This window comes from Gracilinanus agilis, chromosome 1 (assembly GCF_016433145.1).
Source record: "Gracilinanus agilis isolate LMUSP501 chromosome 1, AgileGrace, whole genome shotgun sequence".
In the NCBI taxonomy this organism is placed as follows: domain Eukaryota; kingdom Metazoa; phylum Chordata; class Mammalia; order Didelphimorphia; family Didelphidae; genus Gracilinanus; species Gracilinanus agilis.
The window spans coordinates 739,442,975-739,467,259 of record NC_058130.1 but is presented as its reverse complement, the minus strand read 5'-3'; the positions used below and the strand labels follow the sequence as shown (position 1 = coordinate 739,467,259).

At 39.8% G+C, this 24,285-nt stretch overlaps 2 protein-coding genes across 3 annotated transcripts in view; one reads left to right on the top strand and one right to left on the bottom strand.

Moving 5' to 3' along the window:
* Positions 1-7,049, top strand: part of ANKLE2 (ankyrin repeat and LEM domain containing 2) — a 44,075-nt gene extending 37,026 nt beyond the window's left edge. Inside the window, exons 11-13 of the mRNA XM_044658714.1 lie at positions 3,760-4,531; positions 5,584-5,715; positions 6,652-7,049. Coding sequence (XP_044514649.1) covers positions 3,760-4,531; positions 5,584-5,715; positions 6,652-6,868 — 1,121 coding nt within the window. The 3' untranslated portion in view covers positions 6,869-7,049. The remainder of the gene's footprint in view (positions 1-3,759; positions 4,532-5,583; positions 5,716-6,651) is intronic.
* A 6,178-nt stretch (positions 7,050-13,227) lies between these two features.
* PGAM5 (PGAM family member 5, mitochondrial serine/threonine protein phosphatase) lies at positions 13,228-22,796 on the bottom strand. 2 transcript variants are annotated; one of them, XM_044658711.1, is made up of 6 exons: positions 22,588-22,796; positions 19,141-19,319; positions 18,092-18,217; positions 17,149-17,237; positions 16,718-16,851; positions 13,228-14,653 (listed from the first exon to the last, which is right to left on the bottom strand). In XM_044658711.1, the coding sequence occupies exons 1-6, from the start codon at positions 22,794-22,796 to the stop codon at positions 14,503-14,505; spliced, it is 888 nt and encodes a 295-aa protein (XP_044514646.1). In that variant the 3' UTR covers positions 13,228-14,502. The 2 variants fall into 2 exon arrangements, with proteins under 2 accessions (XP_044514646.1, XP_044514647.1); XM_044658712.1 differs by having other exon boundaries at positions 16,718-16,848.
* Positions 22,797-24,285: the final 1,489 nt, after the last annotated feature.

Sequence of the window (24,285 nt, the reverse complement as noted above, 5' to 3'; positions counted from 1 at the left end):
CTTTTACCCAGTGTAGTTAAACTATAGTATTAAGGTGAGTGTAGAGACTTCAGTTCTGGGTAACTTTCATATGTAGCAATTCATAGAAATCTAGCAGAGGTCATTTAGTGCCTCCTTCCTACTTTATTCAGGAATCCCTTCTATAATATTCCTGGCTGTCATATGATTTCTTCTTGAATATATCCTATAACCAGCCTGCTCATCCTCTCATGATGAAAACCGTATATAAATTCAAAATTTCCCTCTATCGCTTTCACCCATTGGTCCTTGTTCTACTCTCAGGAAACATACACAGTAATTATTCTGCATGATTGCCCTTCAGCTGTTTGAAGACAATAATCATGACTCCCTTGTCTGAAATATAGAAAAGAGTCAGACTTCCAGGAGAATAGATTTGGCAACCTGCTTATTTCCATTGAAAATTGATTCTTTGTACCTTTTTTAAACATATTTTTTCCAATTACATATAAAAACAATTTTTAACATTCATCTAAGAAATTTTTGAGTTCTATAACCTTTTCCTCCATCCCTTCCCTGCTCATTGAGAAGGCAGGCAATTTGAAATAGATTATATATGTGCATTCTTGCAAAACATTTCTGTTAGTCATGTAAAAGAAAATATAGACCAAAAAAAGAAAGTAAAACAAAATTTGGTTTCATTTGCATACAGACTCCATCATTTTCTTCTCTGGAGACATAATTTTTATAAGTCTTTCAGAATTGCCTTGGATCATTGTATTAATCAGAATAGCTAAGTCATTCATAGTACTGATCATACAATTTTGCTGTTAACTGTGTGGATTGTTCTCTAGTTCTGCTCACTTCACTTTGTGTCAATTCATAAAAGTCTTCCCAGGTTTCTGAATCAATCCTGCTTCTCATTTCTCACAGCATAACAGTATTCTATTACAATCATATACCACACTTTGTTCAGCCATTCTCCGATTGATAGGGAACCCCTCAATTTCCAATTTTTTGCCACAGAAAAGAGCTTCTACATATAATTTTGTACATATAGGACCTTTTCTTCCTTCCTTTCTTCATCCCTTTCTCCCTCTCTCCCTCTTTACCTCTCTTTCTTTCTTTTTTGGATACAGACCTAGTAGTAGTATTGCTGGTTCAGAGAGTATACACACAGTTTTATAGTCCTTTGGGCATAGTTCCAAATTGGTCTCCAGAATGGTTAGATTAGTTCGCAGCCCCACCAACAGTGCTTTGGTGAGCCAGTTTTCCCACATTCCCTTCAACATTTATTTTCCTTTTGCGTCATGTTAGCTATTCTGATAGGTGTGTGGTGGTATCTCTGTGTTTTTAATTTGCATTTCCCTAATCTATAGTAATATAGATGGTTTTTGCATATGACTACAGATAGCTTTGATTTTTTTTATCTGAAAATTGCCTGTTTATAACCTTTGACCACTTATCAATTAGAAAATGACTTGTGTTCTTATGAATTTGACTCAGTTCTCTATATATTTGAGAAAAAAGACCTTTATTGGAATAACTTGCTATAAAACTTTTTTCACATTTATGATTACTATGTTTTTGATTTATCCTATTTTCTTCCCTATTTATTCTTCTCTCTCCTTTCACTCTCTACCTTTTCAAAATGTTTTGCTTCTGACTCTTGCCTCCTCTAGTCTTCCCTCCTTTCTGTCAGCTCCTCCCTGCCCTTTTAATTCCCTTCCCTTCCTACTTCCCTTCTGAGTAAGATAGATTTCCATCTTCAACTGATTGTTATTCCCTCTTTGAGCCAATTCCAATGAGAATAAAGTTGAAGTATTGTCAGCCACATACCCCTACCCCATCTTCCTTTCTACTATAAAAGATCTTTTCATACCTCTTTTACATGAGAGAATTACTCTTTCTACTTTTTCCTGTCCCATCTTCCGGTGTGTTCTTCTTTCTTACCTCTTAATTTTATTTTTTTTATATATCATCCCATCATAGTCAACTCACACCCATATCCTCTGTCTAGATAGTCTCCTTTTAAGTGCTTTAATAATGATAAAGTTCTTAGGAGTTATAAGTATCATCTTCCCATGCTGAAATGTAAACAGATTAACCTTATTGAAACCCTTATGATATCTCTTTCCTTTTTACCTTTTAATGTTTCTCTTGCGTCTTGTATTTGAAAGTCAGATTTCCTATTCTCTTCTTTTCTTTTCATCAGGAATACTTGAGAATCCTCTATTCACTAAATATCCATTTTCCTCCCTGAAGGATTATATTCAGAAGTTTTGCTAGGTAGATGATTCTTGGTTGGAAACTTAGCTCATTTGTCAAGCCCTCTGATCCTTTAATGTAGAAGTTGTTAAAACTTGTGTTATCCTGTCTGTGACTCCACAATATTTGAATTCTTTCTTTCTGTCTGCTTCCAGCATTTTCTCCTTAACCTGGGAGCTCTGGAGTTTGGCAATAGTGTTCCTGGAGTTTTCATTTAAGGATTTATTATAGGAGTTGATTGGTGGATTCTTTCAATTTCTATTTTACCATCTGTTTCTAGGATATCAAGGCTGTTTTCCTTGATAATTTCTTGAAATATGATGCCTTATGTACTTTTTTGTCATGACTTTCAGGGAGCATAATAATTATTAAATTATCTCTATGGATCTCTTTTCCGGGTCAGTTGCTTTTTCAATGAGATATTTCACATTTTCTTCTTTTTTTTTCTTTTGATTTCATTTTGTTTCTTGATGTCTCATAGAGTCATTAGCTTCTACTTGCCCAATTCTCATTTTTAAGGAATTAATTTCTTTAGTGAGTTTTTGTATCTACTTTTCCATTTGGCTAGTTCTGCTTTTTAAAGAGTTTTTTCTTTCATGGATTTTTTTTTTTTTTGCTTTTTTTTAACCAATTGGCTTATTCTATTTTTTAAGGTATTATTTTCATCAGCAATTTCTTATACCCCCAAACTGTTGATGCTTTTTTCCATTAATTCCTTGCATCACTCATTTCTTTTCCCAATTTTCCTTAAATGTCTCTCATTTTATTTTTAAAATTCCTTTTCAGATTGTTTAGGAATTCTTTTTTGGCTTGAGAACAATTCACATTTTTCTTTGAGGCTTTGATAGAGAATTGTAAAAAATGTAATGAACAAACCAAACAAACAGCAATTCCTTCTCTTCCCTTTCCCCATCACACTTGCATGCATACCCACACATGAAAAATTTTAGAGGGAGAAATGACCTGAAAAAAAGGTGAAACACTGAAATTTTGACATGATCTGGTAGAATTTTTATTACTGCTGACTTGACAGCCTAGAAATTAAGAATTATTTTCTCTTTTTTTTTGGTATCATGAGTAATGGCTAGAAGTGATAGACCAGTTGGAGTTGAACCTTGCTTTCGCTTGCCTTTGAACATAGGCTTTCATATAGCTCTTCTTTAATGGAGTTGACAAGATCATCATGCTGTTACCTCAGGTTCATAACATGATACTTTATACAATATGACATTTGTGCTTGTTATTATATTTCTAGCAAAGTGCCTTTGAATGGAAATGTGTGCCAGCCATTGGTTTAACTTGTGTTGAATACCTTTTAATCAAAACTATTGTTTCCACAAAATCATGCAAAAAATTTTTGATCATCAGGCATTTTAAATAACCAAATATATACCTTTAGGAAAACATAGCATAAATTAAAACTACTTATTGCCTAGCTCTTTTATGGAAGATATGTTCATGGAAATTATGATAAGAAATCTGATAGATATCTGCTATTCATATGTCTAAATTCACCCCCTTTGTCTTATCCAGGCAGGAGTAAAAAATGCAGTAACTCCATTTCTGTGGGAGCATTTCTAGAAGAAGAAGATGTCATAAGCCTAGAAGAAATTAAAAATAGACAAAATGCAGCACGGAAAACCTGCCAGCCACTTATTCCCCAAGAACCTGCCAGTGGTATTTCTGGAGATTCACCAGGTGATATTCTCTCTATGGAGCACACAGTAAAAGTAATAGACACATCAGGCCTGCCTGAGAGACATGATGAGAAGGGGATCTCTTCCAGCAGAAATGGGTTTTGCAGTCCTAAAGACAGGCTCATCTGCAGGGAAAAGCAGAAGTTACAATGTGGGAAAGAGAGCTTTCTTTCACCTGTCTCCAATTTGATGACAGAATTTGACAAACTAAATTTGCAAGACGAAGGAGATAGGTTTTTCAAGAAAACAAACCAAGTCATGGGCAAAAATGAAGATGAGAGGATTCTGACTTCAAGAATGATTCAAGTCAAAATTTCCAAAGACCAGGTAGATAAAGCCTGTGCAAATCAGATAAAGGAAAGCTCCTTGTCAGAAAAAGATGCTAATCTGGTAGGCAAGTGTGGAAATGGCAAAATAAGGACAGGAAAAGGAATGTCGCCTGAATTTGATAGATTGATTTTGGATTCCAGTGCTCCCGATGGAGGATCACAGCTTTGTAGCCAGGCTCAATTGCAGTATGATTCTTCTCTTTTATCTTCGGAGTCTCCTTCTCCAAGGCTGTTTTCGAAGATTCCATTTGAAAGAGCCAAGAGATTCTTCCTTCAAGGGTAGGAAGCATGTTATTAAGTTATTACTCAGCACATACCATGGTCCTTTTGCGAGAGCCCTTTCTAGACATGAATATAAAGTATGTACATACTTTATATTCATTTTTTTCACCTATTCGTAGAAAATTACTCGGAATTTCTGCTAAATTATTGTAAGAACTCTTCATCTTTTATATTTAAAAATCATTTTAAAGATGTCTTTTTTGACATCAGAGAAACTTAGGGCAATTTTAATGAACAAATTTATCTTCCTATTGATTTCCAGTTTATAATCTGCTTTTGTACATTAGATGGGGCAGGAAGCACAACTATAATTTTTGATCCTTTCCTAAGAATCTCTCTTGTGAATGGAAAAGAGAAAATTCTGAGTTTATCTTATTTTCCTAGTGAGGAGCTTACACTTTTGTAACAGGTCTAGAGTTCATATAAAATTGCACTTAAGGGTCCTGATTAAATAAAACTGGCATGGAATATGCCAGACTACAATTCCTGAGTGATCAACATGTTACTTTGAAAGGAAAATATCCACCTACTAACACTTTGGCCAAATTGGTCATTTCATTGATACCAAACTAGCCTTATTGCTGCTTCATAACAGGCAAGAATTTTGGCTTTAATAAATTTTGCCTCAAGGCAGCAGTTGGATGGCTCAATGGATAGAGAGCCAGGCCCAAGGCCAAGAGGTCCTGGGTTCAGATGTGACCTCCAGCTGTGTGACCCTAAGCAAGTCACTTAACCCCAACTGCCTTGTGCTTCTGCCTTAGAACTGATATTTGGTATTGATTCCAAGTAAGGGTTTTAAAGCAAATAAAGTAAATTGGGCCTCCAGTGGTTTAGGCTGTGATACTTTGTTAGGTATCTTGGGATGAACACTGTCATTGCTTTTTCTTCATGGAAAGAGGCTATTGGTGGTAGTAGATAAATCTATTTACATACTGATTCTTGAATAAAAAACACAAAGTCTGGTATTCTCATACTTAAACTAGAAAAAAACAAGAGATTTGGGGGAAGGTCTTTGCTGTTTTTTCAATTAATTTTATTTTATATTCTAGGGAAGAGCCATCCAAATTGGACCGGGATGTTTTAGCAGCTATAGAGCGTGTAGACATTGACCCTCAAAAATACCCTGCTATCAGCAAGTGGAAGAATACTGTTCAGTCCTTTTCTACTTTAGAAAGGCAAAGGTATTGATACAAATTGAATAGAATATAGATGGTAATTCTTTGTAGTTCCCTCCTTGAATCATGAGATTTGCATATAATTGACTCCCAGATATGTCCTATGATCTAACTTAGAATTGCAGGTTTTGAATTTGCCTTTGGAATTCTGGATAGAGGGGACAGCATCCTGCAGGGGACAGTGAGCAGGCTTTGGAGCCAGGAATACTTGTGGACAAGCCCACATTGAGGTGTCTGGTTATGTGACCCTTAAGTCATTTCCCTGATCTAAAATAGTTGCAGAGATGGTACCAGCCTGCAGAGAGAAGATTCTTTGCCTGGGTGTAGTCCATCCTTAAAATCACAAGTCCAGTCCCAAGCCCAATCTTAATTGTAAAATGTGTCATTCTGTAATCTTTCCTTGGCAGCATAAGTGAAAAATTTTGGATTGGGGGCAGTTGATAGGCTTTGGTGAGCTGGGATGAATAGTGTGTGCCCGTTGAAAAGAGATCCCAAGGCCTGGATTCATAATTCATTTATTTCCACCGCCTCTGTGACCTTGGATAAGTCACCTGCTTAATCTCCCTGAGCCTGAGTTTCCTTGTGGGTGGTCCCTCCTAGCTCTGATCTACCATCACACAGAAGAGTTAGGGCCATGAATGCTGATGAGGTGTTCACTAGGAGCAAGGTATCTTTATGAGAAGCACAGTGACCCCATGATGAATCCTCATGGATAAAAACAGGCCTTTTAGTTCACTCTGAATGCCCACAAGGGCACTGGGAACTGCCAAACTTCTGAGGGCTAGTGTTGGTGCTTGGTAGGCTTTGTTTCCTGCCTGTTAGCCTGTCTCCAGTTCCTTTCTGTGATGCAAATGTCCAGAGTCCATAAGTGTTTGTTTCTGTGCTAGCTATATAAATTACAAAATGTGGTAGTAACATTCTTTTCCCTTTTCTCCCCTCTAGCTGGCCAAGTCCGGCATTGAAAGGAAAATTCAGATCCCAGTGTTCAACTTTAGGTTCACCTCGAAGTTCTTTGTGTTCCAGCCCTAGAAGAGGGAGCCCAGGGAAATACAGCAATTCTACATGTTCACTTGGTTTGGGGAGCCCTGGTCGGTACAGCCCTGCATATGCAAACCTGCTGTTAAAGTTAGGTCACCCTGCAGAGCCACCTACCCTCTAGAAGATGGATCTTTCTTCTGGGGACCCCATTTAATTTTTCTTTTGTTCTTGTTTGTTTGTTTGTTTAAAAGTAGGGAGGCACATAGATGAAAGTTTTGTTGAATTTAACACAAGAGAATGTATTCTGGTTATTTATTAATCCTCATTTGAAGAGGACATATGTATAATTTTTTTAATGCAAATATATATTGTTTAATATCCCAGGTAGATAACTATCAACTTGTGAGTTAGCAAAGTGTTAATTCAGATACAAATTTTTAAGTTATCCTGTCTGATAAAGCAGTTATAAATTCAGATTGTTTTAATTAGTGATTCTTAATAAAAATGAGGATCTTCATAATAGAACAATATGATAACCCCTTTTACCATTTGGACAGAATTGGGTGTTGGGTGAAATACATGATTACCTGTCAAAGAACAGCTAAATATCTTAAGCAGATGATTCTAAATGTTGGGGGAGTCAGCACACTTGGTCAGAATTAGCTATCTTCTACCTCCTAAAATTTCATCAATTCACATTTTATTAGGCTTTTACTTTGTTTATAAAAAAGGAAAAAATTGGTAAAATTTGGCTTTGAATATTCAGTACATGATTGAGAGAAACAACTCTCTGACTAAAACTACAGCATCATTCCAAGCTGGCTTGAAGAAAATCGTGTTGAGGTTGCTGAATGAAAACCTCATAGAATTCTTTCTTTCTTGTAAACATCAGTGTCTGAGATGTTGATAATTTAGTTGACTGGAAGCATTAAAAAAGTTGACTTAAAAATAAAAACTGGGCTTTTTACCTGTGAGAGAACTAAATGAAGTGGTTGCACCATGGACACTAGCAATAACTTAAGACCCTTCTTACCAGCCAGGGTTTCATAGTGCAGGTTAGTGTGTGTGACCCCATTCTTTGGACTTAAAAGAAATCCTCACACCAGTTCCTGAGCTTTGAAGCTGCCTCAGAAAGTCGCAGTGGCAAACATCTCCTGTGCCTTAGCCTTGGGAAGGAGCCATAGATTGTTTGGCAGAAGTGTGGGCACTGCCTTACTGGAGGGCAGGAGCAGGGCCCCTCTCTAGTGACATATAGCTTATCCTGGCCTAGACATCAGGGAACTGTAAGCCCTGCTTAGAAATTTGAAGGAATGAGGGTTATAAAAAGTATTTGTAGAAATCTCTTTAATGTTTTAGAAGCAGGAGAACATGAATGGAGCAAATCACCCAGGCACGAATCATTCGAGAGTGCTGGTTGATTTCTGAGGCTGGTGTAGGGCAGTTGCTCCCTATGTAAGTTGTACCCTTTTCTGAATACAACGGAGGTTATATGTGACCTCCACAATTGCTCTTCATGTTGTTGTGAACTTAATAGTGCCTTTTGTTAAAAAACAAACGGACAAAAAATAATTTTTTGATCTTCCTTTTTTTAAAGGTGTAAGCTGACATCTTAAGTTTGAGGACTTAAGATGTTTATTTCCTTTGTAGGAATTTTTAATCGAAATATACATGGGAGGCTGTTACTTCTGCATGATGACTGGAGCTAGATCTGAGTTTTGGAATCAAGCTGTAGATTTTGAATTTGTAAAGATTATTACCCAGTTGTTTAATTTGTTGTGTACAAGATAATTTGGGCAGTAAGTCGATGGAAGTCATGTGTCCTCTTAAGAATGGAGCATTATTCTAAATAAGAACCAAAATACTGATACTGTATTCACAGTGGAGGGAAATTTCTCCAAGCTGACTCCCTGTTACACTAGCCAATATACTAAAGTATTAGTATTAACTTTCCTTTTATACATAAAGATGGAAATAAAAATTACAGTGTCCATTTTTTCTTGGTCACAGTGTTTTTCAGATAACTTTTCCTAGATGCAATATGCTCGTCTCTCATGTGTTTATACTATGTTCTGTACTGATGTTTTTTAAAAAAAAAGGTTGCTGCAAAGCAAATTGGCACATTGATTCATCAAGTGTCCTAAGTTAGACTACATTTTATATCATAATGCTTTGTACCACTTAATGAAATAAATTATTTTTAGTTCATAATATTCTTAGTTTTGGACAGAGTATCTTTCTTAATAGTATTTTAAACCCTATTTTGGAAAGTATTCATGATATTAAAATGCTGATGGATTCATCTACTATTTTTAGTCATTTCATTTCTTAAAATCCTTAAATATTCCAGCCTAGAAAGGACCTGATTCTGTTATCAGCTGAAACATCTTACCACAGATTGATTTTGTTAATGAGTTGGGGAAAAATTTAATTGTAAAATTCTTTGTTTGTGAGGTTATGAAATGTGTGTGTGTGATACATTTGCTGTGAACTTTGTTCTTTTTTTGTGCAAATGGAACTGAGGTAGGTAGCCTTAACACCCTAGTTAACAAAGGGAAAGGACTTCTTGGAAAACTATATTGGAATGCATTCAATTTAATTGAAAAAAAATTTTTTTAGCAGTTAACATTTTTAGCAGAAATGTAAGTTGCTTTTACTCTATTTCACTGATTGAAAGAGATATGCTGAAATCTTACCATTGCTTATTTTTTCACTGAAAAATGATCAAGTAGTTAAAAGCTGTTGCAAAAATGTGGTTGGAAGATATGGGATAGATGAATGTTATGAACTTGACTTTGACCCTTGTAAATCATCTATAAAGACAAAGCAGCCTTACTTTTCCCCCCTCGTGTCCAATTCTATGAACCAACAATTGCTGGGGGAAATAACTAATTTCAAAAAGATTGATCACTGGGAAGGTTGAACATCAGATTTTGTAGACCTCAAGCCTAATGAGTAAACTGTGAAGTGGAAAACCAAACATGCACTTTAATAACAGGATGCAAAGAGGCAAGCATGGGAGGTGATAGTCCTCAGACCATACCTGTTGCATTGTTAAATGTAGGCACTATATTTGAGGAAGGATTTTGACAAACTGGTAATTGCCCAGAGGAAGACAAGATGATGATAGGCCCAGAGACCATGCCATATGAAGATCAATTGAAGGGATTGATAACATCTAGCTTGAAGAAACACTCTTGAGGGGACAGATAAGATTGCTACATTACAAATATTTGAGAACCTGTCATGAAAAAGAATGACTGGAGTTCTGTTTGACTTCAGAGGGCAGAATTAAGGACTAGGAACTAAATGGGAAATTGCAAAGCAAAAGACAGAGACCCAGCTTAAAACAAAACTCACTATCATTTATAACAGTCCAGAAAGGGAAGGGATTGCCACAACACCTTTAAATGAAGGCTGGATGCCACTTGGGGGAAATAACATGCACGTGATTTGTGTTGAAACTTGGACCTGAAGAGCTTAACTTTAAAGTCCCTTTCAACTTGAAATACTGTGTGCTCAGAAACATAATATTTCACCTAAGGCCTAGGAGAGTGAACCCCATTAATTCTGAGCCTTAATCTCCAGTAGAATTAAGAGATCTTTGAAATGTTTGAGTGTTAGAGATGATGGTGTCTCAGCTTTCAGAAAGGACTTGATTTATCTTAACACCAAGTTTTGTAATTCCCTAAAAAATAAATGCTTATGGGATATCACCCCTAATAATGATTTTTCAAATGAGACTTGAATCTACATTTCTTAAAGTTTTTTTAAGCAGGCATTTTAACGCTTGTTTGTTGTTTTTTTTTTTAATGACACAAATACTATATACTCTGTGTTAGTGCAAATATACCCTAGATAGTGATATGATAGGGGGTAGGGGCATGTCACTCAGTAGGGTGGGGCCTGGCACTCCAGCTCTAAAAGGTTTGCCATCACTGTTCTAGATCAGTGGTTCCCAAACTTTTTTGGCCTACCACCCCCTTTCCAGAAAAAATATTACTTAGCCCCCTGGAAATTATTATTTTTTAATTTTAATAGCAATTAATAGGAAAGATAAATGCACCTGTGGCCATCACCATCCTCCTGGATCGCTGCAGCACCCACCAGGGGGCAGTAGTGCCCACTTTGGGAATCACTGCTCTAGATTCTTCTAAAGGAAAAAGAATGTTAGAATAAAACTCATGGCACAGGAACTATCACAGTATATTAAGAGCTGGAAAGGGGACTGTAGGATGTAGATGGTAGAATGGAACACAGATTAATCATTGCTGAGATGGACAATCCAGACCTCCTTTTATGGTGGAGGAGCGATAAGGCTCAAAAAGGATTACCCAAGGTTATGATCATTTTGTGGTTTGCTTTAAAAATCAGTTATTTGTTTTTATACATGGAGTGGCCTAAAAAGGTGATCAGAGACATAACTGAAATTCTTAGGAAATAGAATACCTTTCCAAATCACCTATTTAAAACAATTTCAATGGAAAAATAGGAGCCATTTCATATTAAGACTGCCCATAGTAGTGTCAGATTAATATTGCCCATTTCTTGCCACCAGTATGGTCAGATCAGTGTCTTCAGTTGCTCTTTGCTTAGAAATGTGTCATAGGTTTTAAACTAAGACCTCAACTAGGTAGGTTATAGTTGGTTGCTAGTTTTGTTGTCAAATTCTAGATCTATTTTATTGTTCATGTCCATCAACCCATTGAATGTCTGGGCTTCAGTTTCCTCCATTGCACAGAGTAAATACTTAAAACACTTGTTGAATTTCTAAGATCAGGCAGTTAGGCCAGTAATTGTGTGACCTAGTCTTGTTTTTATCCCATCCTGAGTCTCCTTGTTATGTCTAACCCAGTTAGTTATAGTGGTTTCTATTTAGGTAAAACTTGGAAGGTTTTACAAAGGCCTTACCTTTTAACAGCTTCCTGGCAAAATACTGCTTTTGTTACAGCTTCTATAGCATTCATGAAGACCTGTAAGTCCTTATTTCACTTCAGGTAGGCCAGCAATAAGAGGCTGTCAGACCCCTCAAACCATTCCTTCTCCCAGATTGGGTTTTGTGTATGGTTGAGGCCAGCACTCTCTATAACCAACCTAGCCTTCTGTGTTTCTCAAGATCTAAAACCAATGAAGTTAATTTTAAAGCACTATTCTAAATAAATGGTAAACAGGATCATTCTTTATAAAGTAGGTGTTTTAGGGACACCCTACTGGATTGCCTTCCTTTTTTTTTTTTTTTTTTTTTTTTAAACCCTTACCTTCTGTCTTGGAGTCAATACTGTATTGGCTCCAAGGCAGAAGAGTGGTAAGGGTAGGCAATGGGGGTCAAGTGACTTGCCCAGGGTCACACAGCTGGGAAGTGTCTGAGGCCAGATTTGAACCTAGGACCTCCCATCTCTAAGCCTGGTTCTCAATCCACTGAGCTACCCAGCTGCCCCTGGATTGCATTCTTAAACTAAAAAGATCTAAAAAGAATGAGAAAACATGATGCTACAAAAGTTCCTTGGCTTTGAACCTAATTGCAGGAGCTATGCCTACATTATCCTAGAGCAGTGATGGGCAAACTACAGCCTCTGAAATGTTCTATTGGTTATTCCTAATCTGACGAATACAATGAGGAGGATACAATAAAACTTCCAAAGAGTTGCCTTAGGAACAGACTGATAGATAAGCATTTCCTTTCCTTTGGCCCCCTCTTTTTTAAAAGTTTGCCCATCACTGATCTAGAGAATACATTTTGGCACAGACCCGCATGCCTTCTTCCTGCCATGGATGTACCTGTTGCCTGGTCTCATCCTAATATTGCTTCTGCTGAGATGTCCAAGTGATAGTTGGCCTTCCCTAGTTCTTTCTCTTAGCCCTGCCGTGAGGACAGTCTAGTCCAGGTGCTCAAGGGCATCAACCCAGACTGCCTTACCTGAAGGGCGAGGGAGGGCAGGAAACATACAATTTTTGGCTTTTATTGGAAACTTGTGAATCCTTTTACAAGGATGAATAAGCCTTTGGTGCAGTATGGTACATGGAGAAGCACTGGATATGAAGTTATGGAACTCTGGTTAAATCTCAGTTCTACTCAGTCTGTGCTCGGGGACCTCAGGGGATAGAATGTTGGAACTAGAGTTTGGAAGACCTGAGCTCAGTCTTGCTTCAGACATGACTAACTAGCCATGTGCTGGACAAATGACTTAACCTTTGCTTTGGTTTCTTCATCTGTAAAATGGTGATGATAATAGTATCTGTCTTCCAAGGTAGGTGTTAAAGAGTCAAATGAGACAAAAATTGTAGTGCTTTGCAAATCTTAAAAGCATATGAATGCTATTCATATAAAAAAAAGAATGGGACTAGATGACTCCTAGCTCTGGTTAGGTCATCTGGTCCAATTCTTTGGTATATGCATTATTACTGATGTAGGCATTTTTGATTAGGGAATATTTTTGTTGCTTCAATACAAAGCAGGCCTCCTACACAGCAAAGTACTGATCAACTTGCTTATTGAGGGAGGGGAACTGGAAAAAAGCACAACATCTTAATGACTAACACCAATAAAATAAAACAATTTATTGTGTAAACATTAAAAAAGTTGATAGACAAATTGATAAGTTATCCCAATTATTTGCATTGATTGATTGCAGTAAAATCTTAAAACCACTTTTTCACAGTAATTTTCTTACCACCTTGTTTTACCTGAATTAAGACATCCGTGGCCAGAGAATATTTGGAACAGACACTTTTTGTCTAAATACCCCAAAGCACTTAAGGGTTATTGGTGGCTAAATCCTTAATTGGTATGCATAAGACACTAGCAACAATCAGAGGCACCCTCGATTAGAATTTTAAGCAAAGGTTTCAGTTTGGGCCATTGACAGACCTTCGACTAGATTATCCTTTCTAGTATTAGAACCTTTGTTAAAAACTCTCCACCTGGTAGCACCCCCCAAGTTAACACTCTTCACTGTTTAGCTTGGGTACACACTGGTGGCTTTTCCTCAGCTGTTCAGAAGTCTCTGCTCACTTATCTCCAAACAGATATCCATCTTAGGATGGCTCAGATCTTTTCTGAACAGCCACAAAAATGGGAATGTCTTGTTATCCCAGCCGCTTTCACAAGTTTTCACAACTTTGGGCTAAGAAGTCGGTTTTCAAAACCAGGTGGTAAGGGCCTAGAAAAATGGTCAGGAAGCTTTAATTAGATACCTGTCTTTTGGAGAATGAAAAATACGTTTTAATAATCTAGGGACCTAAGAATCACTTGAACTAGCGTAAACTGTTCTTTAACTGCATGATTGATCATATCAGACTGTCCCACTGTAACAACTGCCATCATTGTTGGCTTTATGAAATCCTCTGTTTCAAAGGGACAGACTGACTCAAATGGCAGGAAATTTAGCTATAGGCGCTATCTTCTCATAATGAAAATTTACTCTTGTGACTTGCACATTCATAATGTCATGCCACATCCAAATGGATAGAAAATATACAACTTTTAACTTCTACCCTACCACTTTATTCCCTTTCATCACACAAAAGCTTTGGTCAAAGAGAGGTAACTTCTCTATATCCAGAAACTTCTGAACCCTGTGACACTCATCTGTCTCGATGACGTCTTCATCCTCCCTGGCTAGGAAGGTGTTGGACAGAAATATGGCCTTTAAGCACAGTTTTTCTATCAAACGCCTCTTTAGGACAGAAGTGTAGCCAGCAAAGGAAAAACAAGACGGAAGATCCAAATACTTATAAAAAACACAGCATTCTAGCCAAACATTACAAAGACGGACCCAGATGAATGGACACGCAGCTGAGGACTGTGGAGGTGGGCATTCAAGTGCGGGTGATTTTTTCTGGGGGCATGAACCCACTGTCCCCCAGGGTCCTTAGTGCCACCCTTCCACTTGGACGGATCACCAGATGGGTTATACTGCCATTATTAAGGGACATCCGCAGCCAGCCTTCAGGAGGGAACTGCAGTGCTCTTGGGAAGAGGAAAACGGCAGAAACATTAGTCCATGTTATACAGACCAGACACTTGGAAATGGGGCTGACAAATATATTAAATTCTTTGCCCCCTCCCCCATCCTCTGAATAGCAATGTGCACTAGATCAGTGATGGTGAATCTTTTAGAGACAGTGTGATGGGCCTCACCCGAACCCCACCCTGTGCTGTGCCCCTCCCCCACACTGAGTGCCCAGCATGGCCCACCCCACCTTACCCACACAGGGGAAGGAAGAAGCACTCCCATTGGGTGGCTGGGCAGAGGGGCGAGTGAATTGAAAAAATGTCTTCGAATTTGGGGATGGGGGGAAGCAGCTCCACCCTAGTCCCTCTGCCTCTTTAGTAATTAACTGGGGTGAGGGGAGCAGCATGTGCCCACAGAGAGCTCTCTGCATGCTAGCTTTGGCACTTGTGCCATAGGCTTGCCATCAATGCATTAGATGGACAAAAACTGTCAAAAAATAAAAGAAGTTAAAACTGCTGAGGCTGCAAGAGAAGCAGCTATTCTAAATCAATGGTGTGGTTATGGGAAAAAAACCTTATAAACCCTCAGGAAAGTAACATGGCAATATACAGTATTGTCGGCCACTTTTTAAGAGCAAAAATTTGGACCCTATATTCACCTGTTAGGAATATGGCACCCTAAAAAGAGGAATACGAGAATCGAAGGCTAAAATGATTGAGAGAGTGAGGTCACAGGATCAGTCTTAAGAGCTGGCAGAGACCCTGGGAATAGACAAATGGGAATTTGAACCCAAGCCCTCCAACTCCCGTGTCAGCATTCTCTCTTGCAATGGAACATTTCAGTATAAGATGCTGAAACAACTACAGAAAAACTAAGTTTTGTGAATTTTACTGAGCTAGAAGAGGGCAAAGAATAAACTTCTTATGGGTATGGTTCCATTTTAAGATAGACAGGATTAAATGTTTGGAGATCAGAGGGGGATTCTGTTCCTCATTTGTTTCTATAGTGAAATATATAACAAAGAGAAACAAATGAGGCAGGCCTTTCTATCGTCCTGGTTTGACATAGAAGTTTCAGAGGCCTGTTCTTTTTAAGTTGATCTCTTCTCCAAAATCACCAGGCAGCACACTGACTATAGAAAAGAAATCTGTTCAGCCTAATGAGTAGCATTAACAAACCATTTAGACACTAATGACAAAGTCCTGTTCTGAATTGCTCGGAGAATACTAATCATGTGAGGAAGCTACCACCCAAATTTCAAATAACAAATGAAAACCACATCTTTTGTATCTCTACTGCAACAGGACAGCCTCCTGACAGACAGGATGGATGGCCATAAAGTACTCATCAAGACATCTATATTTTGGGGGGGCCTGTTCAATTGGGGGATGTGTTTTGCTTAACTATTCACATTTGTTACAGGAATTTTTCCATCTTTTTCAATCGAGAGGAAGGAAAGGGAGAGGAAAAATTGGATTTTTGTTCATCAAAAACATTTTTAACATTTTTTAAAAATAAAAATGAAAAATCTACTACCTTCTATCAGGGAACTAGAAGGGACTTGAGAAGTTATTCCATACCCTCATTTTACAGATGAGGAAACATAATTTACCAGTCACCCATTCGAATTCAGATCTTTACTTCAACAAAGCCTGCACTCTGTTTTTTTTAAACACGAACCACTGTTTTCAGTGGAAAATAGTCACAGACAAGGACAAACAAAAATTGGTGACCGCTACACATCCTACCATAGAGTGTCCCAAGTTTTAAGTTTTAAGATTCTTGGACACCTGTATAAAGGGGAAGGGAATAAGTATTTATACAGTGCCTACTATATGCCAAGCACTTAAAAAAAATCTCATTTGATCCTCACAGCAGCCTTGCCAGGTAGTTACCACAATGATCCCCTTTTACAGGGGAGGAAACAGAGACATATCTTGTTAAGTGTTTGAGGCAGAATTCAAACTCAGGACTTTCCTGACTCCAAGCCCACTATTTTATCCACAGTGTCATCTAGATGCCTAGAAATAAAACACAAAGGAAGCCTGATGCTCATCACAGAGAGCACCCATTGTTACCTGCAGACAATGTAGCGGATGACATTTGCATGACATACGAAGATTTCATAGCTATCTTCCTCCTGCTTGGCATCGGCCCGATGGATGAAATTCCGAAATGCAGCCTCAATGCGGGCTCCATCCTCATAATACTGCTAAGGGCAAAGTGGGGAATCACAGACTTAACAGACTGTCCGGGACAAATACCCCTTCTGACCCTTGGATGAGGAATTTTTAAAAAGCTCAGTTTTGAGGTGGTAGATCTAAGAGGAGGGAGTGGGGATAGGGACACAGGAAGAAATACAAGGACATATATGAAAATGGAGCAGAAAGAGACCCTTCCTGGACAAAGTCTCAGCACTGCTGCACAAGGTGACATTTTCTAAGCAAATATCTACCCAAAGATGAAAAGCCACCCAGAAAGAAAGTCTTGTTCTGTTTTGTTTTTTTACCCGGGCCTCTGGCTTCCACTCAGATACAGGAGGGTCGGGTTCGATGGGAGCGCCTTCCCGTAGCAGGTCAGTGCTGATTCTGTTGACTCCTGCAGAGAAAGGAGCAGTACCCCCATCATGGGGAAGGTGCTGGGGAACAGGGCTGATGCCTAGTATGTACACTGGGCATAAGTGACCCTATAAGCTGAAGGAAGTCTATTCAACATCCCTAAGCTGACTTAGGCTTTTGGGCCTTGTCATCCCAAGGGACAAGTAGCCTTGAGCTAGCCATGTCACAGCAGCACCATTCTTATTCCAGAAAGTAGTTAACTAGTAACAGGGAAACACAGAAGTGCCAACCAGGATCACTCTTCACCAAAATTACCTTCAACTCAAGGTGAAACAGAAACTTTAGTGCCCACAAGAGTCTTCCCCACCTCAGGAAGACAGCCTGCACAGGTTCATTCCAAGAGGGGCTTGGAGACCCTTAAGAAATCCAGGTTACTCTAGCTCTCTTCCCTTGGGTTTTGTAGGGATGGAAAAGAGGCTGCCCAGGTCTCCTTAATACTACCACATCTAGTCCAGCCCCTTATTTTACAAATGTAACAAGCAGTGTGGTTCAGTGCAAATGGACTGCAAGGTTCTGGGACCCTGACAAGTTGCTCTGGCTGAGAGCCTGGTCTCTTCATCTATAAATGGGGATAATAACCCCTATGTATTCCCTCCTTCATAAGGTAACAGAGGCTCAGGAGCTTCTACCAGCTGTAAAGCACTAAAGGTCGATTATGATTAGTTAATAATAGAAACCAGAACAATACAATATTTTACATTAATTTTTGGGAAAACAACACTAAGTCAAGGTGACAGCCCTGACAGCCTATTGTAGGTCCATCAACTGTTCTCCTCATGGCACACAATACAAATTGGAACATGAGAGTATTGTCAAGACAACGCAGTCACCTACCTGGCAGGTATTTGGAGATTATGTCAGTTGTTTCTATTGCCCGGGTCATGGAAGAATGCACGATCTTATCAAACTTAATGCCCAAGCTCGCTAATCGACAACCAGTGAGTTCAGCCTGTTCACGACCTTAAAGTAGAAACAGATTTTACAATTCTAATGACAAAGCACAAAGAAAACTGAATCAAGCTTGGATTGTTGTTTTTTTTAATACGTGCAGAATAAAATATTTGATTTGGCACCTATTCTGCCCGGAACACCTGATTATTCACAAGCAACATGGCTGCTAAGCATTTAATTCATTCAGTCTGAAAATCTTCAGTGTGAGATGTGGCTCACATACCAAAGGACATAAGGGTCTACTTGGACGAACCTGTGGAAATGCCAGGAACCTAAAGGCTCTTGGGAAAAGTTAGCCCCTTTTTATGCTTAGCTCAATAATGCTCCATTTGGGTAACTTCAACACTGAGCTGGTCCTCGAAGAGGTAAAGAAACTTGGAGCACTGGGGATATGTGGATGGCATGCCATGCTATCTTCACCCTGGAATCCCAGTGTCAGTTCTACCTTCTGCTCAAGGCCTTCCTGAATTCTCCAGTCATTAATACTCTCCCCTACCCTGTTCTCAGAAATGCTACTTGTCTGTGCTCATTGTATCCCCTGGGAGAATGTCACTGTGCCTACTAGAACCTTTTTAAGTTTGTGTTTATAACTTCAGCGCTGAGTACCGTGTGGCCCATAGTGGGTCCTTAACAAATACCTGCTGAAATGGACCCAAATGTAGAATTTTGAGGCAAAATGGAAATTTCCTACATAAGCTGTTAGTTTAAAAAAGCTAAAATGATGGATGGAGGTCCACTAGACTTCAAATAAATGGGATACAATCCCAAAGACCAGCAAGTCCAGAATAAGGTCTACGGAGGGCAAAAGCAGCAGAAAGTAAAGGTCACAGATACATGGATTAGCATCACCACTAATCAAGAATCTTTCTCCCAGAAAATAAGGTTCACATTAAGCAAGTGCTCGCTAGAGTTGTAGGTTGAGGCCCACATACCCAATTCAGTCAGAGTTCGATCCTTATCAAGGCAGCCATCTGAATTGTACTGGGAATGCCTGATCAGGAAGATATGCCGAGTGGCTCTGGCTTTGAAGTTATCCAGTTTGGTTGCAATCTCTTCTTCTCCAGTTTCTACACTTCTTTTCCGCAGGTTGATAAGTGACCTTGGTTCTCTTCTAATTTTCAAAAATAAAATGTTATGACTTTCCATGTAATTCCCCTCTGAGTATATTTTCTAAGAAAACTGTGTATCCCACTTTCAGTCTCACAAATTACCTCTAAATAGTTAAATGTAAGAGAGTTGGTGCCAAACAGCTCTGTGTTCTAATCTCATATAACACTCATTATTAAACTTATTTACACTTTAATCAACTGACAGGTTTTCCATTTGCAAAAATAATGGATGCTATAACTTCTTTCTGAAAAAGTCTTATTCAATTTTAGAGGTATGTGTAGAAAGTCAAGAGATTTATTAATTTCTTTAAAAGTGGATTTGTAAAAGCAACTTCTAGGGTAAGTACTATTGCAGCTTTGAGTTTAGTTTTCTAAAACAAACTAGAATTAGAAATAGCTGCAGGAAACAAGCAAAGGGTATGTGGTCTTAAAATTAGCCATAATCTGATTAGAAAAGAATTAAAAATCTAGGCCTTAAAAAAGATACATCAGGGGCAGTTAGGTGGCTCAGTGAATTGAGACCCAGGCGTAGAGACATGAGATCCTGGGTTCAAAACTTGCCTTAAGACATTTCCTAGCTGTGTGACTTAAAAGGGCAAGTCCCTCACTTAACTTCCATTGCTTACCCCTTACTACTCTTCTGCCTTGGAGCCAGTACACAGTATTGATTCTAAGATGGAACATAAGGGTTTAAAAAAAAAAAATCAGTTCTTTGGGCTCCCAACCTACAAAGTCTGGCCCTGTCACTTGTACTGCCTATGTGACTTTGGCCAGATCCCTTACTTTCAATTCAGTTTCCTTATCTATAAAATGAGGGGACTGGACTGGATTAGATAACTTTTAAGGTCATGTTCTGGATGTGTTCTATCTCTTCTCCAGGTTAGGGAATCTCCTCTTGCAGTACCAAGTACAGAGACCTATCTTTACCTGATGCTCCTACCTCATCTGTAAAATTAAGTTTGCACTAGATAGTAATAGCAGCTTGTATTTATATAGGGACTTAATATTAAAACATTTTTAAAATATTCTCTCTTCATATGCTCACAACAATCTTGGATGGTGGATGCTATTATTATACCCAGTTGACAGATAAGAAAAGTGAAGCTAGGTTTGAACTTTGTCTTATTGACTTCAGACCATAGTCTACCTACCATAGTCTAAAAAATTACTAAGTTTCTTTCCAACTCTAAATCTAGGATCATAAATTTAAAAAAAAATTACTGAACATTTCTTCAACTGCTGCCAAGGACTATCCCTCTAAGGAAGGGTTTGCTGACTTTACTGTAAGCACTCATTAGTGTCAAGTATTACTTACATCCACTCAATTTTGTTCCTTTATCTGTACCACTTCCTAATAATTATTTTGTTTTGTTCAGATCTCCAGATTAATCAATTTGTCAGAGTAGGAAACTCCCTCCACCCCTACAGATCCAGAATTCATAAAGGGTTCAGAGTTGCCTGTGGCCCCAAAAAGTCACAAAGTTAATAACAAATAGGTCAAAAGCAAAACTTTAAACCCAGGTCTTACTGACTCTCAAGGCCTTTTATTCACAATATCAATCATTCTTTACTCACTCTATGTTAAAATAAAAAGCTGCTATAGGATTCAGAGACCTTTTACAATTCTTACATTCCCTCCACTAAACACCTGGCAAGTAAAAATCTACAATTTGACTTTGATCAAGCTTCTAAGCTTTCTGTAAATAATCTTGAGATGGAATTACAAGACTTGAGTTCTAGACCCAAGGCTATCATGAACCTGTCACAGATCATTTGATCCCTGGCCATTTCCTTTTATTCAGCCACAAAAAATCGGTAACAATGCACCTTTTGCCACCCCCAACCTGTTCCTGCTATTCTCTCCAAACCTGAATGTGTCCCTATAGTGGTACATATACTGAAATATTCCCTGTCCTTTAAAGCTCAATACAAATGCACCTCCCCCACAAAGCCTTTCCAGATTCTTCAGGCCAGAATTGATTTCTTACTTGTTTTCAGGGTTTAATACTAGACTGTGAGCTCAAGGAGAGCAGGACGTTCTTTTTTTTTTTTCATCTTTGCCTTCCCAGCACTAAGCATGGGTGCCCAGCAAAAGAAGATACTAAAAATAAATGCGTGTTGACTTGAACCAAAGCACTTACCATAAGGTTTTGCACCTAATAGGTGCCTAACAAATGTTTCTGATTTTTAGGGTAAAGGTCTAAGAAATTTGCTCTTAAACTGGAGGTGTAACTATGCCCAACTCATCACCTTCTTATGGCAGAATTAAGATTGAGGACAGGGGTTGAAAAAAACAAAAAGGACCTCTCAAATTCCTCCCCAAGTGCCTTACACCATTACTTATGCCTTCTTTTACTCCCCCTTCTGAGCTGAGAAAATACCTTATTTTTGATGGCCCTCCCCAATTTAATAAAGATTGGTGTCAATTTTTTCCCTAAGATACAAAGCAATTTATTATGTAAAATCATGGTGTCCTGCATAATAAAATAAAGCAGTTCATAAAATACTAAAGCTGTTTGACATGACATAGACCTGGGGCTGGTAGGTGGCTCAGCAGATTGACAACCAGGCCCTGGAGAATGGGTTCAAAACTGGCCTCAGTCACTTCGGAGCTGTGTGACATTGGGCAAGTCACTTAGTCCCAGCTGCCTAGCCCAGTGATGAGCAAACTTTTTTAAAGAGGGGGCCAAAGGAAAGGAAATGCTCATCTGTCAGTCTATTTCTAAGGCAACTCTTTCGAAGTTTCATTGTACTGTATCCTACTCATTGTATTGGTCAGATTAGGAATAACATCCTGCAGAGGTATAGAACATTTCAGGGGGCCATAGTTTGCCCATCACTGGCCTAGCCTTTATTTTGTCTTAGAATTGACATTAAACAGAAGGTAAGAGTTTAAAGAAAACAAAAGACAATGGCATAAACCTATCCAGACCTCGTATTCCCACCACCAGGGGCCAGTCCTTCCAATCATCCCGATCGCACCTCGGTCCTCCTGAGTATATGCTCGGACTTCATCTATCTCGCTGGCTCTTCATCTCCCTGCCCCAAGAGTAGCCCTGGGATAGTGCCCTTCAGTCAGCTGCTGCCATTCCTCCCCGCTACTCAACCCTTCCCCACCCCCACAGCGCCTCCTCCAGGAAGCCCTCCAGGATTGCCTGGCTAAAAATTCCCACACGGTCAAAGATCCAAGAAAAGACCTCAGGGTCATCAGGTTTATCCGTCTGGGGTCAGAGGCCCGGAGTGAGGGAGGGCTAGTCCCCCGGTCCTTACTTATCCCAGTTGCTGTCCCACACGCCACTGCACGGTCCAGGGCGCAGCCGCTCCGCCCACGCCGGGGCTTCCGGGCCGGCCCAGCGTGGCTCCGTGTCCCCGGCGCCCATCCCGCGCGGCTTCCCCACGGCCACGGCCGAGAAGAGCACGGCAGCCGAGCCCCCGGCCAGCCCGCAGACCGCCAGCTTCAGCGCCTGCCGGAACGCCATCCCGCGGGGACGGGTCTGAACTCTCTCCCGCCTCCCTCCTCACGCTGGGGTTCCGAAAAAGGATGCCGCCACCTGAGACGCGCAGGCGCTCTGGCCGCGGACGGCGCGCGCCCAGGGACAAACCTCCCCGCCGCCGGCCCCGCCCACGGGCCGGGGCTCCCACCTCCAGGCGAAGTTCGCTACCGCAGGGAAAGACGGAAGGGTGGAGAAAAGTGACGTGTAGGAGTGTGGGATGGGGTTAGCTCTATCCCCGCCCTACGGGCGGAGCTCTTATTATCTATCTATCTAATTATAGACCCGGGGGAACGCGCGAGTGGGAAGGAGGGAGGGAAGAAGGGCGGTTCCTTCCCTGCGCTGGCTCGCTACCTGCAGGTTCCGCACCCACTCCCGCTCCTCCGCACCCCCACGCAACATATGTATCGGTAAGGAATGGGGAAACCAGGTGTTGACACCCAATACTAAGAAAGGGCCGTCAGCATCCTCTAAATTGTAGCGGCCCCACAGCTCGAGGACCCCAATACAGAATCTTCTGCTTCTTCAGCCTTCTGATCCCTTCCTTCTCTCCACGACTCCGCGATCCAGGGACCCTGGCGCCCTGACTGCTCATTAGAGTGGGAGCTCCTCTAGGGAAGGGACTGCCTTCTGCCTCCTTTTAGACCCCCAGCGCCCAGCTCAGTGCCTGGCACATAGTAGGCGTACACAATAAATGTTTATTGTTTAAATTAAGTATTTTTCATTTTTATTTTTTACTTACTGTAGAAACAATTTTTGACAATTGTTTTCTGACATTTTAGAAATCAGTTTTTCTCCCTTCCCACCCTCCCCAGGGATTAATAGTCTGATATAGGTTACACCCGTATTTTCATGCAATACATATTTCCATATTCCTCATGTTGTGATAAAAGACACACAGCACATACATACAATAAAAATCTCATGAGGGAAAGTAAGTGGAGGAGAGCTGGCTTTGAGCTGCACTCAGACTCCAACAGTTCCTTCTTTGGTTGTGGATAGCATTAATGAATGTTTATTGAATTGAATTGTTCCACAAGCAAAACACTCCAACTCCCAACTCTGGGCATTTCCGGTCAGTCAATAATAATAATTATTATAATTATAGCTAACATTTATATAGCACTTACTGGGTGCCAAGCACTATGCTAACCACGTCACAGTTAATGATCCTCACAACAACCTTGGGAGATGGGTACTGTGTATTATCCTCATTTTACAGTTGAGGGAACTGAAGCAGAGTTAGAGTGACTTACCCAGGGTCTAACTGGTAGTGTCTGAGGCCACATTTGAAGTCAGAACCTCCTTTCTCCAGGCCAAGTCTCTCTCTATCCCCTGAGCCACCTAGGTGACCATTTATTTATTTATTCTACATAATTGTTTGCATGTTGTCTCCCCTACTAGATTTTGAGGGCTCGTGCTCTCTCTCTCTCTCTCTCTCTCTCTCTCTCTCTCTCTCTCTCTCCCCCCCCACCCT

Bases quoted from the DNA above. Each gene is read 5' to 3' on its own strand.
- PGAM5 (XM_044658711.1), bottom strand. From the start codon at position 22,796: ATGGCGTTCCGGCAGGCGCTGAAGCTGGCGGTCTGCGGGCTGGCCGGG. The intron at 17,238-18,091 runs GTAGGTGACTGC...CTTTCTCTGCAG, and splicing joins AATCTCCAAATACCTGCCAG to GAGTCAACAGAATCAGCACT. The intron at 16,852-17,148 runs GTAAAAAAACAA...CTTTGCCCTTAG, and splicing joins AGTGGAAGCCAGAGGCCCGG to CAGTATTATGAGGATGGAGC.